The sequence below is a fragment of the Theropithecus gelada genome, chromosome 2 (genome assembly GCF_003255815.1).
Source record: "Theropithecus gelada isolate Dixy chromosome 2, Tgel_1.0, whole genome shotgun sequence".
NCBI classification, from domain to species: Eukaryota; Metazoa; Chordata; class Mammalia; order Primates; family Cercopithecidae; genus Theropithecus; species Theropithecus gelada.
In genome coordinates this window covers 102,728,996-102,744,555 of record NC_037669.1, presented here as the reverse complement: position 1 = coordinate 102,744,555, position 15,560 = coordinate 102,728,996, and the positions used below count along the sequence as shown (strand labels likewise).

The window sequence follows — 15,560 nt, the reverse complement described above, 5'->3', positions numbered from 1 at the left end:
CTTTGCAGCTCAGATAAAACCGGCCCAGTGTGGGAAGGAGGGGCTGTCCTTTTGGGGGTGTTGGTCTGTTTCTAATTGCTACACTCTCCTCTGCCTCCACCCACGCCTCAGTGTGGTTTGGGTCCCTTCTGCCTGGAGCTACTGGGACATGTAATAAGAAGCTGCTTTTCAGACTTCTTAATTAAAATAGGTTCTGGCAGCTATTTCCAGGAAGCATCATTCGCACCCCTACATCTCCAAACGCATTACTCATCCAAAATAAGATATGGCACGACTCAGGTTTGTCCCCTCAGCCACCATGGCTTGAATGGCTGCATTTAGAAACAGCCCTTACTTCAAGCCCCTATTTCTTAATTATTTGTCACTTATTCACATTCATCCTTGTGTGTGAAACATTTTTCCCCTCACCCTATATGCTGTTATGTAAACAAATAATTTTTTAGGATGATGTCAGAACCTAAAGTAGTTGGGATGGTTTTAAAATAGTATTTTATGGACAGCAAGGAAAGTAGTTTTGCTTCTGGTTTCACTTGCTAGCTTTGGGATGGAGGGCAATTTATTTGAGCTCCTGCACCTCTGTGATCTTGTCTATAAAACGGGGGCAATGGCTGATGCTGTGGCTCACACTTTTAATCCCGGCACTTTGGGAGGCTGAGACAGAAGAATCACTTGAGGCCAGGAGTTCAAGACCACCTTGGGCAACATAGTGAGACCCCATCTCTACAAAATAAAAAAAGAAATAAAAGAAATAAAATAATGAAAGTTAGCCAGGCATGGTAGTATCCAACTGTAGTCCCAGCTACTCAGGAGGCTGAGGCAGGAAGATTGCTTGAGCTTAAGACTTCAAGGCTGTAGTGAGCTAAGATTGACCCACTTCTGGGAAACTGAGCAAGACTCTGTCTCAAAAAAAAAAAAAAAGTAGGAGTGGAGGTCAATAATCTACCAGCTCAGGTATTGTAAGGATTAAGAAAGACAGTGTCTGTGAAGAGTTTGGCCCAGTCTCTGGAACACATTTGGTAGCCAGGAAATAGTAAATGACTTCTGTTTCCCTACCCCCATCTTCACCTCCTCCCCTAGAATAACAACATCATAACTGACTTATTTCATCATTAAGGATTTAAATGCAGAACCTTAAGATAGTCAGCCTTAGGGAAACATTGAAGAATTTATTTTTAAACACATAAAGATTGCATTCATTCATCCCTCCCGACACCACTGGCAGTCTTCAAGTTCTGGTTAGCACAGTCAGCAGGCAGGGAGGATCTGGATCCCAGGGTTGTGTGCTTTGCTCCCAGAAGGACATAAGTATCAAAGGTCTGCTCCTGACATCTGGAGTTCAAGAGGTGTTTCCTGGAAATAATTTGTCCAAAGGCTCCCCCATCTCTCTCTTGGAGAAGCCCTGTGTTTTATTTATGCTGAATGGTTGAATCTATTCCCAGCTGAATGCTTTCCTGAACACCAGTAAAAATCATCTGCCAGTCACTCAGGCCCCCACCCTGGGAGTCATCTGTCCCTTTTGCCTGGTCTCCCATGCCCCACAGCTCAGCAGCCACAGGCATGGCCATATCTGCCTCCCCAGCCCTTGCCACTCCACTTCATCTCGGCCATCTCCTCTCCGGGGCCGCTGCCAGAGATTTCCAGTCTGCCTTCCAGTGTCTCTGCATGCATTCTGCTCACCTCCTCTCCCCTCCAGCCCCGAAGAACTCTGAAGAAACACAAGCTTCTGCGGCCCCATACACTTAGGACTGCCACCACTTACTTCTTGGAGGCAATGGCAGTAAAAGTAGAAACAACAAACAAAACAGAATAAAATCCTCTTTAACTTTGTTTAACTTGGTGTTCCCCGCAATCTGTTTAATTTCAGACTCTTATTTACCCTGCTCCTAGGGAACCGAGGTTCATGGGACCAATCCGGGTGAATGCTGCTACAGTTTGTGGATGGGCTACTCCCTATTTGCTGGTTCAGGTAGCTTTGATCCCAAACATTAGTCAGCAAGGGCATCCATACAGTGACATGCTGTATGTCATCAAAAAGGAGATGTTCCTGACATGGACAGTTTCCAGAATATATGCTAAGTGAATAAAGCAAAGTGCAGCATGAGATGCCACGATGTGCTACAGATGCTTGGACTGGATGGATACCTAAGTACCCCCACACTGGCAGGCACATCTGCCTCTGGGGAAGGGGGCTGGGTGTCGGGGAGGGGTGGGAGCAAAGTCCTCCCCGTGTGCCTCCCGGGGCCTTTAGAACCTCTACTCCTTTGAACACAGTGCTACTCTGCTCCAAAGGCCCCCAAACTTCACAGAGAGTAGTATGAAGTCCTCAGCTCTGCACTTGTGGCCCTGAGGTTGGCCTCAGCCTGCCTGCCCAGCTTCTCTTCTCACTCTTCCCTGCTGCCACTCTCCTGTCTCTCCCCAGGGACTTGGCTGTTTGCGCCACTTTCCTTTGACATGTCTCAGACTTGCCCTGCTCCAGTTGGAAGTCCTTGGAGCAGTCCACACCCACCCCCGCCAAGCTCACTGTCTCAGAATGTGGGACCACCTACCAGCTTTACTCCTGCCTCTAACTCTAACTTGTGAGACTGTGGGGGCCAGAGTCCCCAGGAGACGGTGACTCTGTGTGCAGAAAAGCCAAGAGCTCCAGGGCTGAACAGATGTGACTGAAAATCTTTACCAGCCATGCGCCCTGGGGAACTGAGCCTTGCATTTCCCCTTTCCTTTTCTGTATAATGGAGGATAACAAGCCTTCACTCACAGGGTATGGGCGTGTTTCTCATCTCCCTGCAACACCTAGCACAGTGCCTGGCATCTCATATGTTCAGGGCATGTTTGCTCGCCTCCCTTCCTTTCCCATCGTGACTGTCAATCTACTGTTCCCTTGGGGCTTGAGATTCTTGGATTCTAAAGGAAAGAACATAGGGCCAGGAGTCAGACTTTCATCCCTGGCTCCACTGATGTCTAACTCTGGGATGACGCTGGGCCACTCAGTCTTTGGATTCCCTGCCTTAACACAAAATCCATATTTATCTCAATGCAAAAGAGATTTGATCATCAAAACACTGAATGCAAAGGGTTAGCAGAGTGAGCACAGATGTTCTCCCATTTGCCAACTGGTTTCTAAGAATATTTGGAGGATGAGTAAAGTAATGTCTTCCATATGCTCAAGAGAAGATGATTTAGCACCAGGCAAGGTAGAGAAGGAGGGCCCCCACCCATCAGCAGAGTGACCTTGGACAAGACACTAGCTGCCCTAGGCCTCAATTACCTCATTTAAAATATGAAAGTCATAAAACCCTACCTCACAAGGGTGATGGTGAGGATCATATGAGGCAATTCATGTGGAAGGTCTTTGTAAACTGTGAAATGCTCTATGACTGTCAGCCAGGATTAGTAGTTAATGCACGCATTTGTTTATTGTTTCAGCGGAGGGTGCAGGACGTCATCAGCCCAATCGTGTTTGAAGCAGCCTACAGCCTCGGTGAGCACGTGACTGGAGAGGAGGAGAGGGAACTGCCGCCTCTGACACCAGTTGTCCGCTGGAAAAAGGGACAAAAGATTGCCCAAAAGAATCAGGTCAGAACCTTAAAGCTCATACCCAGCACCCAAGGTGGCAGCTGCACACAGCAGAAATAATGGCCCAAAAGTTGAGAGAGCTGTGGACCTGGCTGCTCAGGAGACCACAGCCGGGACACACCTCCTCTCTGGGTCTCCCTTTTCTGATCTGCAAAATGATAAAATAAATGATCTTAGAGGTTACTTGTGACTACTATGGGACTTAAACACTTTCAGACAGTTCTCAAGTTGTTAGAAGTTACAATCCCCTCGAGGTCATGAACTGGCTGGCCACTTGGTCCCTGAACTTGCCCCTGTTCTTAAACTGTTTTCAGAGCTTAGATTGGTGGATAGTAGGTGCTTAATGTGCTTAATGAATGTTTTATTGGTGGGAGAATGAGTGAGGTGAAGAGGCAAGAATGGTAGCTTGCTGAATTGGCAGTTGAGTTACAGAATGCTCAACCCAAGAGTCCCTGGAAACAGCACTGGGGCAAGTACAGGTGGGTGGTCCACACTCATCAGATTCTGGGATGTGCTGCTGTGTAGAGAAGCTTTAGTGCAATGTTGGGTGCATCACTTGTATGAGGTAGGAGTGAGCCTGTGCCTGATTCTGTGCAGCAGCGCTGGCCAGCTCTGAGGCGTGCAGCATTGAGTGCAGTGCAGGAAATATGCAAGGAATCTGCAATCCCAAGTCTGTTTCAAATCTCTTCTTGAAACCCAAGATCACCACAGATTCAGAACCCTGTGGAAGATCAGGAAAAACTGTGGGCTAACCCAGCCTCCTAGGCAGGATGGGGGCAAAGCTGTGGGACCACCTTTCACAGTGCTTCAGACCACTCTGAGTATAGGGGAAAACTAGCAGATTGTGACCCGTGCCTTGTAGATTTGAGTTGTAAACTGAACCACAGAGTGTTTGGGATTTGAGATATCCATCCAAGTGTTCATGTAAGTGCTGAGATTTTTACCAAGGCATCCCATTATCTCCCAAAGCCTCTCTCCCATCATCCTAAGTGGGGTTCCCTAGAAGCAGAGCCTGAGAAAGGGAATTGGGAACACTTGGTTTAATGATGCTGTGCTCTTAGGGAAAACCTGTAAAGGAAAGGCAGGGGGCTCAACATGGTTGTGGTCTCAAATAAAGTCTGGCTAGGGGACTCTGGAACAAAAATTATACCAAAGAGTTGTCCTCGCCTGGAGGCAAGAGGGCTTCCCTTTTATGCCCCATATCATTCAGCCATTGACTGACTGTGGGGTGGAAGGGGAGTGTAACCCTCTTTGAAAGGGGATCCTTTCAGCTGAGGATGGTTCTCTAGAGGAGAATGCAGATGTGAGCCATAAGCAGCCTACACACGCATCAGCCAGGGGATGGGCCACAGTTGACAGTGCCCACTACACATCAAAACACACCCTCTGGGGAATGCTGCCAAGAGGTTTTAATTTAAAACATGAACCTTCTTTCACAACACAAGTGCCCCAAGAGAGTGGCCTGTAAGTCCCAATGGCCATTGATACTTGGAATAGGCCCTGGGGGAGGACAAGTGGTGTCTAAGCAGGTGGGCAGAGTAGATGGGCTTGCCTTAGGCTGAGGCGTGGAGAAGGCTAAAGAAGAGTAGAAGTTAAGATGAAGAGGCAGGGTAGGAAGCTGATGGCTTCTGCCTTGACTGGGAAGTACAGACCTAGGTCCCCTCCTGACAGGAAAGTAGGGAGAAGAGGTCGGCCCGGGGACACAGTAAAGCATGGTATTATGGTAACTCCTAGGTAATTGGCCTCTAGTCCTAGAATTATTCTGCTTTCTAAAGTCAAATCTTACTGGACTGATAAACTTACCCATACTTGGGTTATGGAAGTTACCCAGACTTGGGGTCCTGGGAAGAATTTCAGGGTCCGCTGTGCTTGGTTGTTTCTGAATTGACCAGTGAAGTAGTCATCTACTCTGTCCAACATCTTGCTAGCCTGGACGTACTTTCCACAGTGAACCTAACTCTCGTTCCTGCAAGTCTGTCAGTGGCACAGATGTGGACTTTCTTTAGTGAAAAGCATCTTGGAAACTTTACTGACATTTTTAGATTTAAGTAGCCCAATCAAAGCCAGGGATGGAGGGACAGATTAGTATCAAAATGATGTTCTTGGTCACTTCTGGTTCATGATGGCCAACCAAGCACAAATGTTGATGTCTGTGCCTTCTGGGACCCCATTGCAATGATTATAAATGAGTAGATCAGAACAGGGACGACAACACTGTGAAAGAAAGGGCATCAGCTAATAAAAGAGTCCAGTAATTTTCTGCTATGAGTGAAGTAAATGGAAGAGTGTTAGTGGGTAAACTTGAACTGTACATAGAAGAGCTGGCTTCCTGCCTACCCAGGGAACAGAGAAGCTGTAGCCACAGCCAGGCCAACAGTTACAGAGGGGGCCAGAGTAAGAAGTGAGTAAGGGGCTGAAAGTGGTGGTGGTATTGGGGGAGGTCAGTGAAATGTGAAGGCTGGTATGAAGAAGGGTTAGAGTTGACTTTTCATCCTTGTCCCCACCCCTACATGCTTCAGGCATGCAGAATAGCAAGCAGCCAGGCATCGTCTTCTCTAAAGTGTTGAATAAACTGCTTAAGATAGTGTGGGCGGCCTCGTTCTCAGAGAAAAGAAAGCCTTACTTCTGGCATTTAAAGTCACCAATGTAAGAGCTAGCTTTCTCTTCTACAATCCACCCAAATACTTTCACAGATTTTCTACTCAGTCCTTTTGCCTTAGTTTGAAATATGAATGGACAACCAAGGAACCCAAGATTGAGGAAAATTTGGTGCATGAAAGGAAAGGCTAAAATAAACCAGTAGAATAACTAACTTAAAAGGAAACAAATGATTTAGGGAATATAAGAGATTATTAAAAACAAAAATTTAAAAACATAGCACCTTAAAGTCTATGCAGTAGACACAAGGAGAATTAGGAATATATTCCATTCTTTTCATTTTCTAATGGATGGGATTCTGTTCCTTTTTAAAGGGAGGAATGAAAGACAAGGGAAGGGTTCTTAAAAATTAAAAATATATTTACAGCACCAAAAAATCAGTGAAAGTATTAGAAGGTAATGGTACATAATTTCCCAATGGAAGTGCTAAAAGTTAAGTAGAAAAGAAAGCTAAAGATACAGGGTCCTATATCTCCAAGTAATAAGAATACTAGAAAGTAAGAATACTAGTAATAAGAAAAGAGAAACAAGGGAGAGAAAATTATGTGATAATAGAATAGCATGTTTCAGAGTTAAAGAGAGAGACTGTTTTTTAAAATTGGTGTAAACAACAATTTACAGTTAAGATAAACCGAAATTATCATAGATACATCATTTTGAAATGTCAGTGCTCCAAAGACAAAGGGAAAATTCTAAATGTTTCCAGGGCAAAGAATGCAGGAATGTTGATCACGGAGGATAAGTCAGCTTACAACAGAATGAGAGTCAGATTGACTAGTCCATTAGATTCTTTATAAGCAAGATTAGAAACTAAACTATGGTGAAATAAAGGCTTCAATGTTCTGAGGGAAAATGATTTTGAAATTAGAATTTTATTTTCAGCCACACAATCAAAGTATGTGGTAAAAATAAAGTCACTTTTCAGATAAGCAACGACTCAGAAAGTTTACCTCCCTAGTAACTCTTCCAAGAAAATTATCTTGTACTTCAACAAAACAAAAATGACAACCAGAAGGAGCAAGATGTGGGATACAAGAAACTCTGGAACTAACTCTTAAAAGTCTAATGACAAGAAATCCCAGGATGATAAACTGCAGCAAGTCTAAAAAGCAGCCAAGTCAATTGAGAAGAGGAAATCAATTAACTTCCAGAAGAATGAAGCTAAGCAATAGAATGATGAGAAAGTGGCAGATATTCAGGATACGGTGCAGATTAAATATGTTTCTTTTATGGATAAGAAAAAAATAAAGGCAATCAAGACCTCTCAGAAAAATAGAAATAAGATAATTACCTGTACAGATGCTTCTTGACTCATGATGGGGTTATGTCCCAATAAGCCCATCATGAATTAAAAATATTGTGAGTTGAAAATGTATTTAATACACCTAACCTGCTGAATATCATTGCCTAGCCTACCTTAAATGTGCTCAGAACACTTACATTAGCCTACAGTTGGGCAAAAGTCATCTAACACAAAGCTTATTTTACAATAAAGTGTTGAATATCTCATGTAATGTGTTGAATACTATACTGAAAATGAAAAACAAAATGGTTGTATGGGTACTCACCATTAACACACACAGCTGAAAGCACACTGAACCTAACGAATATTTGAACTAAAATTAACTGTTGGATTATGGGGCTACTACTCTAACAGGGTCATCCATTTCTCTCTCTTCTAATGAGTCTCAAGAATAGCTGGTAGAAGCCACTGGGGTATTGACACTTCTTGATGGCTTAGCAGGCATGGTGGTCTGTAGAAAGCTATCAGTTGTTTACCCTTGTAATCCTGTAACTGACTGGGACCTGCAGCTCACTCCCACTGCCCAGCATCACAAGAAGTATTGTACCACATATTGCTACCCTGGGAAAAGGTTTTGAAATAAAAAATTTGAAGTATGGTTTCTGCTGAATACATACTACCTTCACACCATTGTGAAGTCAAAAAATCATAAGTTGAACCATTATAAGTTGAGGACCATCTCTATGTCATGGTTAAAATAGAAAACAAATTAAAATGTGATAAAATAACCAGTTATAACTATCAGATGTTTTTTGTAAGCCTCATGGTAACCACAAGGCAAAAACCTATAGTATATACAAAAAATAAAAATAAAAAAGCAAAGAACCAAACCATACCACTAGAGAAAATCACTTGACCACAAAGGAAGATAGCAAGAAAGGAGGAAAGGAACAAAGGATCTACAAAACAACTAGAAAACAACAAAATTGCAGTAGTAAGTCCTTACCTATCAATAATTATCTTGAATGTAAATGGATTAAACTCTCCAGTCAGAAGACATGGAGTGGTTAACTGGATTTTTAAAAAAAAGACCTAACTATATGCTGCTCATGAGAGACTCACTTCACCTATAAGGACACACATAAAATGAAAGCAAAGTGATGAAAAAAATTCTATGCAAATGGAAACCAACACAGAGCAGGAGTAGTTATATCAGGTAAAATAGACTATACGTCAAAAACTGTAAAAACAGACAAAGAAGATCATTATTCAATGATAAAGGGGTCAGTTCAGCAAGAGGACATAACAATTGTAATATATATGCACCCAACACCAGAGAACCTAAATATATAAAGCAAATATTAATAGATCTTATGAGAAAGATAGATTGCAATACATTAATATTAGGGGATTTCAATATCCCACTTTCTGCAATGGACAGATCATCCAGACAGAAAATCAATAAGGAAACATCAGACTTAAACTACACTCTAGAACAAATAGATCTAACAGACATACACAACAGTCATCCAACAGCTGCAGAATACACATTCTTGTCAACTGCACATGGAGCACTCTCCAGGATAGATTACATAGTAGACCACAAAATAAAACTTAATAAATTTAACCTTGAAATATCAAGTATCTTTTCTGACCACAGTGGTATAAAACTTGAAATCATTAACAGGAGGAACTTCAGAAAATTCACAAATACATGGAAATTAAATAACATGTTCCTGAATGACCATTGGGTTAATGAAATAATTCAAAGGGATTTAAAAATTTCTTAAGGCAAATGAAAATGGAAACACAGCATACAAAAACTTAAAATGTGGTAGGATTTTGAGTAAGTAGAAGAGTATAAAGAAGATAAGAATGTTGATCCTAGAAATATTCTATCTGAAGTAGAAGTTGAGTATTCCTGGACTTTAACTTTGCAACTGTAGAAGAGGATATATAATCATGACACTTGTCTTGGCTCAACTGTGAGCAATAATCATGAAGCCATAATAAAATTAGCACTATTTATTGGTTTTGAATATTTATAATTAAGCCAAAATCAGAACTATGGTGATAGCATAAAATGCAAATGTCATTAAACTTGATTATGTAAAGGTAAAAGTAGAATAAGAGAAGTTTTCTTAATATCTTAATCTTTTAAATTGGTAAGTCAAGAGATTGCAAAACTTGATGAAACAAGATATCGCCGTTTACTTAAAATTGCAGAGGTCATCAGTAGAGCAACACTTCCTAAAGTGTGATTCCTGAGCCAGCAGCATCAACCTTTCTTGGGATTTTGTGAGAAATGAAAATTCTTGGGCCCACCCCAGACCCACTGAATCAGAAGCTCATGGGGTGAGCCCCAGCAAACTATGTTTTTGTTTTTGTTTTTTGAGATAGAGAATCGCTCTGTCACCCAGGCTGGAGTGCAGTGGCAGGAACTCGGCCCACTGTAAACTCCCCCTCCCGGGTTCAAGTGATTCTCCTGCCTCAGCCTTGTGAGTAGCTAGGATTACAGGTATGCACTACTATGTTTGGCCAATTTTCATATTTTTAGTAGAGACAGGTTTTCACTATGTTGGCCAGGCTGGTCTCGAGCTCCTGACCTCAGGTGATCTGCCTGCCTCGGCCTCCCAAACTGTTGGGATTACAGGTGTGAGCCACTGCACCCGGCCAGCAACCTGTGTTTTAACAAGATGGCTGGGTGATTCTCATGCAGCTAAAGTTTGAGAACTGGTACAGTAGAGGAGTTAAACTAATAATTTGCCCATCAAAATTATAGAGGTGAAGGAGTGGGGATCATTATGTGAGATAAATTCCTGTCTATCATGGAAGGAATTTAGTAAAATAATGTCTAGATCTGATAAATCAAAGAGTAGTAGTAGCAGCATGTTTTCTGGAGATATGGAAATAATCATCAAAAGAAACATAAATGGACATGGGTGATAATGGTTGCCCCTGGAGAGGAGGACTCACTATGGCGAGGTGTGCGGCAGGGGGTTATTATTTTTCTAACCATGTGATTCTTTGGTTGAAATTAAAATAAAAGAAAAATATTGTTCTTAGATTGGAAAGATTGTCCAGGAGCCTGAGAAAAGTTTTGGGAGCGCAGTTCTTGCTTATTGTCCTTTTCCTGATTATGGAAAAAAAAAAAAAAAAGATAATCTTCCAGATGTTGGCTCAGTTTCAGGGGGAAGAAAGATTCTGAGAGAGAGGCCCACTGTAGGAAGCAGAGCTGATCTTTATACACAACAGTTTGACACAGAGCATCTCACCTCTTTCATAGGAAGGAATAAATTCATCAGAACTCTCTAGGTCATGTTGCCAGCTAACATTAGGGTTTCACTACTTTAAATGCCTTAATCACTTCATTGAGCCCATGTTGGTAAACAGGACTGTACAGAAGGGTGGACCAAATCATGGTGACCTTTTAGAGTTGGGGTCTGCCCCCACTGATGGCCTAATTAAAGTGGAATCACTGCACAGACAGTGTGAGTAACATGGAGACAGTGACCGGTACATGTTAAGTACAGGCTTGCTGATTAATCTGACACTGTTTGCTATGAGTTAGAATGTGCGGGACAGGCAGGAGACCAAGCTTTCCCTCTGTAGGGTACATAGTCCTGGGAGAAGACGGGTTCCAGGATAGGGCTTTGGCACTAGGCTCTGAGTGAATAGTGGGATTGCCGCTCACGCTGAGATTGGATTGGGATTCTGGGCGCTCTGGGGACGGTGGAGCTTGAATACTACAGGCCTTCATAGGACAGTCTGATGGGTACACATTTCACCTTCAAAATTTAAGGAAAGCAAAGACCTGCATCTGTCTCATCAGAAAGGCGGGGGATATTTGATACTAGGAAAAAGACAACCTTTTTTTCATTAACCGGAGGAGTATTTAAAAAGACCATAAAGCTGGAAGCAATTCAGTTGTGTGCCTACTTTATGTAAGATGTCGATGAAAAAATGAATCATTGCTGCCTTCAGTGGACTCACAGACAGTCCAGGAATAATTTACAAAGTGAGATTTAGATTACTGTGTAAGAATTTCATTGCAGAGGCCACTTCTGGCTGAGGAGAAGGAGGTGTTCTATGGGGAAAGGGAGAATTGGCCAGAGCCTTAAGGGAGAAGCCTTAAGGGAGAAGTAGGATTTGGGTCCTCGGGTAATGGAGGGGCTGATGGATGCGAAAGGTGTCTGACCTGGCTGAATATCTAGTGAGGGAAAGGGGAGAGGCCATCTGGACTGGAGATTCAGTCATGTAGTCTGAAGCCACTTGTTCACTGGCTGAGGAGTTGGATGTGATTCTATGGTGGACAGACCATGGCATCTTTTGGAGTTTGGGGAGATCAGAGATGTGCCTCAGGGAGATTGGTCTGCCTGGGTATGGGGAGGCCAGTTAAGAAAGAGGTTGTTGCAGGGACCTTTGCAGGTGAGCCCCTGGAGATAGAGAGTTGACTCATAATTAATTGCTAATTGGTCTCAGCTGCTGAAACAGAGCATGGCACTAAATGAAACGATCACGGGAAGTCCTGGCTGGTCTGTGTGCTGGGAAAGGAGCAATGCTGTCCTTGGACAGGTCACCTGAGGGTCCCTTATCCCTCCTCTTCAGCTGAGCATAGCAATGGTGATGACAGAGGCCCTGTCTTCAATCCCTGTACACAGAATAGGGCTCTGAAAATTATTAACTCTTCTCGTGCTTTCTCAGGAGGCCCCCAAAGAGACCTGGCTACAGCTGGGCTTCCAAGTCTTTCGCTGCGGTAGGTAGAATGGCCCCCAAAGATGTCCATGTCCTAATTTCTGGAGCCTGTGATTTGGATACATTACATGGCAAAAGGGACTTTGCAGTTGTAATTAAGGTGATGGACTTCCAAATGGGGAGGGGAGCCTGGATTTTCCAGGTGGGTCCAATCTAATCACACGCGCCCTTAAAAGCAGCAAACTTCCTCAAGCTGGAGGTGGGAGGAATGAGGTGGAGTAGGAGGTCAGAGAGACTTGAAGCATGCCTTTGCTGGTGTTGAAGATGGAGTGTGTGACGTGAGGGGAATGTGGACAACCGTAAGGGGCTGGGAGAGGCTTCCGGGTGACTGTCTGCAAGGAAACGGGGCCTCAGTCTTACAACAACACAGAACCAGGTGCTGCCAACACCCCGAACCAAGCTGGAAGTGGATTCTGCCCCAGGGCCTCTAGATACTCGCCCAGACCAACTGACACCTCGATTTCGGCCTGTAGAACCTGGAGCAGACCCAGACAACCCACCAACCTTCTGACTTACAGAACTGTGAGATAATAGATTTGTGTTTTTTGGAGCAGCTGAACTCCAGTAACTTATTACTGCAGTGATAGAAAATAATACACACATACTACAGCCCACACCTCCAGAACCCTGGGGCTTCTTTCCTCCCTGGGCTCCCTGGGGAAGGAGCACAGGCTCTGCAGTGAGATCAGGGCCCCGGCCCAGGGAACACCCTTTAGAGCCTGTTTCCTCACCTGTCACTGGGGGTGCCTTGGGCTGCTCAGCCTGCCTCTGGGTGGTTGTGGGATTACATGAGAGAAATGTGAGAAGCCCGGAAATGATGAGGCAGCACTGGATCCTGCTCTTCCGTTCCTGGGAAGCCGGCTTCCTGGTGTTGTGAGGAGAGGATGAGGCCGCCATGGGAGTGGGTCTGACCTGGGGTCTGAGGAAGCAGGTGCTCTGCTGCCTTTCCATGTCCTTTCCTCTGAGGGGGTCCCGTCTCTGCGGGCCCAGGGGTGGGCTCCCCGGTGGGAGGCAATGGCGCCATCTGAGGCAGGGGTCCCCAACCCCTGGACCAGTACCAGTGCGGTGGCCTGTTAGGAACTGGGCCGCACAGCAGGAGGTGGGCAGCGGGCCAGTGAGCATTACTGCCTGAGTGTCCCTCCTGTCAGATGAGCAGTGGCATTAGATTCTCACAGGAACACGAACTCTACACATGTGAGGGGTCTAGATTGTGCCGAAACCATCCCGCCCCCTCCACCGCCCATTCATGGAAAAATTCTCTTCCATAAAACTGGTCCCGGGTGCCATAAAGCTTGGGGACCACTGGTCTGAGGGTTCTGGCAGGCTCTCAGGTGAGCCTCTCTAGATCTTTAGGGTGTCTGACCCTCATGTGTCAGGTCCAGTGATGCCTCTTTGTCGCAGAGGGAGAAGATCTGGGGAGGACCCATATAACCAGAACTCAGGAGCCAGCCGCACCACCATGAGCCCAGACAGCATGAGTCCCTTCTCTTTGCTCCATCTCTGCTGCCAATTCCTAGGCCAGGCCACCATCATTTGTCACCTAGACCAGGTCACGTCCCTGCATAACCTCCTCCCACTGAGGAGCTCCCTTCCCCCTCAGAAGAAAATCCAGACACTTGCTAAGGCCCATGAGAGCCTGTATGATGGGGCTCCCGTCTCTCCAGCGCCACCCACATACTGCATTCCCACAACCTTCAAACTTACCAGGCCTCTGCCTGTCTCAGGCCCTTTGCATATGCTGATACCTCATCTAGAAAGCACTTTGCCATGCTTTTCCCATGGCCAGCTCTTCATTTTTTAGGTCTCAGCCCAAATGTTGCTTCTTCAGAGAACCATTCTCCCTGTATTCCCTGAGTCGCTGCCTTTCTTTGTTTTGAGACAAGGTCTCACTCTGTCACCTAGGCTGGAGTGCAGTGGTGTGATCATGGCTCACTGCAGCCTCGACCTTCCAGGCTCAAGTGATCCTCCGCCTCAGCCTCCCAAGTAGCTGGGACCACAGGTGTGTGCCACCACGCCTGGTTATTTAAAAAAATTTTTTTTTTTTTTTTTTTTTTTTTTTGTAGACAGAGGGTCTCTCCATGCCGCCTAGGCTGGTCTTGAACTCCTAGGCTCAAGGAATCCCACTTACGCCTCCCAAAGTGCTGGGATTACAGGCCTGAGCCACCATGTGTGGCCTTAGCTGCCTTTTTGAGTCCTTCATGACATCTAACAGAACATGTTATTTCGTCTACTTGTTTTTGTATTTCCCTCTCTAGAATGGAAGCCCAGTGAGGGAAGGGATCTATTTTATCTTTTTTGCTATTGATCCCCAACATCTGGCAGAGTACCTGGCCTATAGTGGATGCTTAGTAACTCTCAGTTGAAAGAGCCCTTCTGGAAGAACACAAGGCTAGTTCCTTTGGCAAAGATTGGGCATCATATCAGAGCTTCACTGGCAGATTCAGCAGAGCTGTAAAATGAGAAGAAATGTGTTCTGTAATCCCTCTGGGAATTCCCCACGGGCAGGAGAGCATGGTGTGTGATTTGCAGTGACACATCTACACCACAGTATGTTTGTGGTGACTACTTTTCAGAAGACAAGATGGAGGAAATACACCTGGTGAAAGAAAAGGCGTTGGCTTTGTTGAGAAGTATTACTTTGTTGTCTTTCAAGTGAAAAGTGAGCTATTTTAGTCTAATGGTAATTTTTAACTCTGTTGAAGCCATACACTTTGGGTCTCCATTGTGCTGGAAATCGTTACCACGGCTCCTCCCACCCCACACCCCTCAATGCATGCGTATAGGAATATAGCTCATGCTATGGAAACCCACTGTTTGCACAGCCTGGACATTAGGTAATAGTTTCCCAGCTGAGATGCCCAGCTGGCTTAACATGACATTATTTACAGCTCCACGGTTTATTTTCATTATTTAAATGTCTCTGCAGAAGGAATGGAAGGCTAAGGGGTTCAGAGAGTAGAAGAGGAGAGGGAGAAGAGTCACTCCAGACCTCAGAACCAGACAGGCTCCTGAGACAGTGCAAACGGGGGATTTCAGATTGCACTCTTGGAGTTAGTGCAGCAGTTTGGCTCAGCAGGAAGGGAAAGGGGTATTAGAGGAAAAGGCTCCTGCCCTCCAACCTTGTTTCACCCAGATCAACCCTACTTTTATGGGTATCAGCTTCTGGGTAAATATTGTTTTCAAAGAGGGCACCATGGCAGAACACATGTGAAAACCATCTAGTTTGAAGTATGTGTGAGAAAAACAACTAATTCACCCTTCTCACTGACCAGTGGAGAGTCTGGCCTTATCTCGCTGTCTCAGGCTTCTTCAAGGTTAACCCCAACAGGAA

The 15,560-nt window shown here is 44.7% G+C and overlaps 1 protein-coding gene across 1 annotated transcript in view; it reads left to right on the top strand.

Moving 5' to 3' along the window:
• ITGA9 (integrin subunit alpha 9) overlaps positions 1-15,560 on the top strand; it is a 388,125-nt gene that overhangs the window by 185,402 nt on the left and 187,163 nt on the right. The window contains exon 16 of the mRNA XM_025377670.1: positions 3,424-3,573. Within this exon, the coding sequence (XP_025233455.1) occupies positions 3,424-3,573 (150 nt within the window). The remainder of the gene's footprint in view (positions 1-3,423; positions 3,574-15,560) is intronic.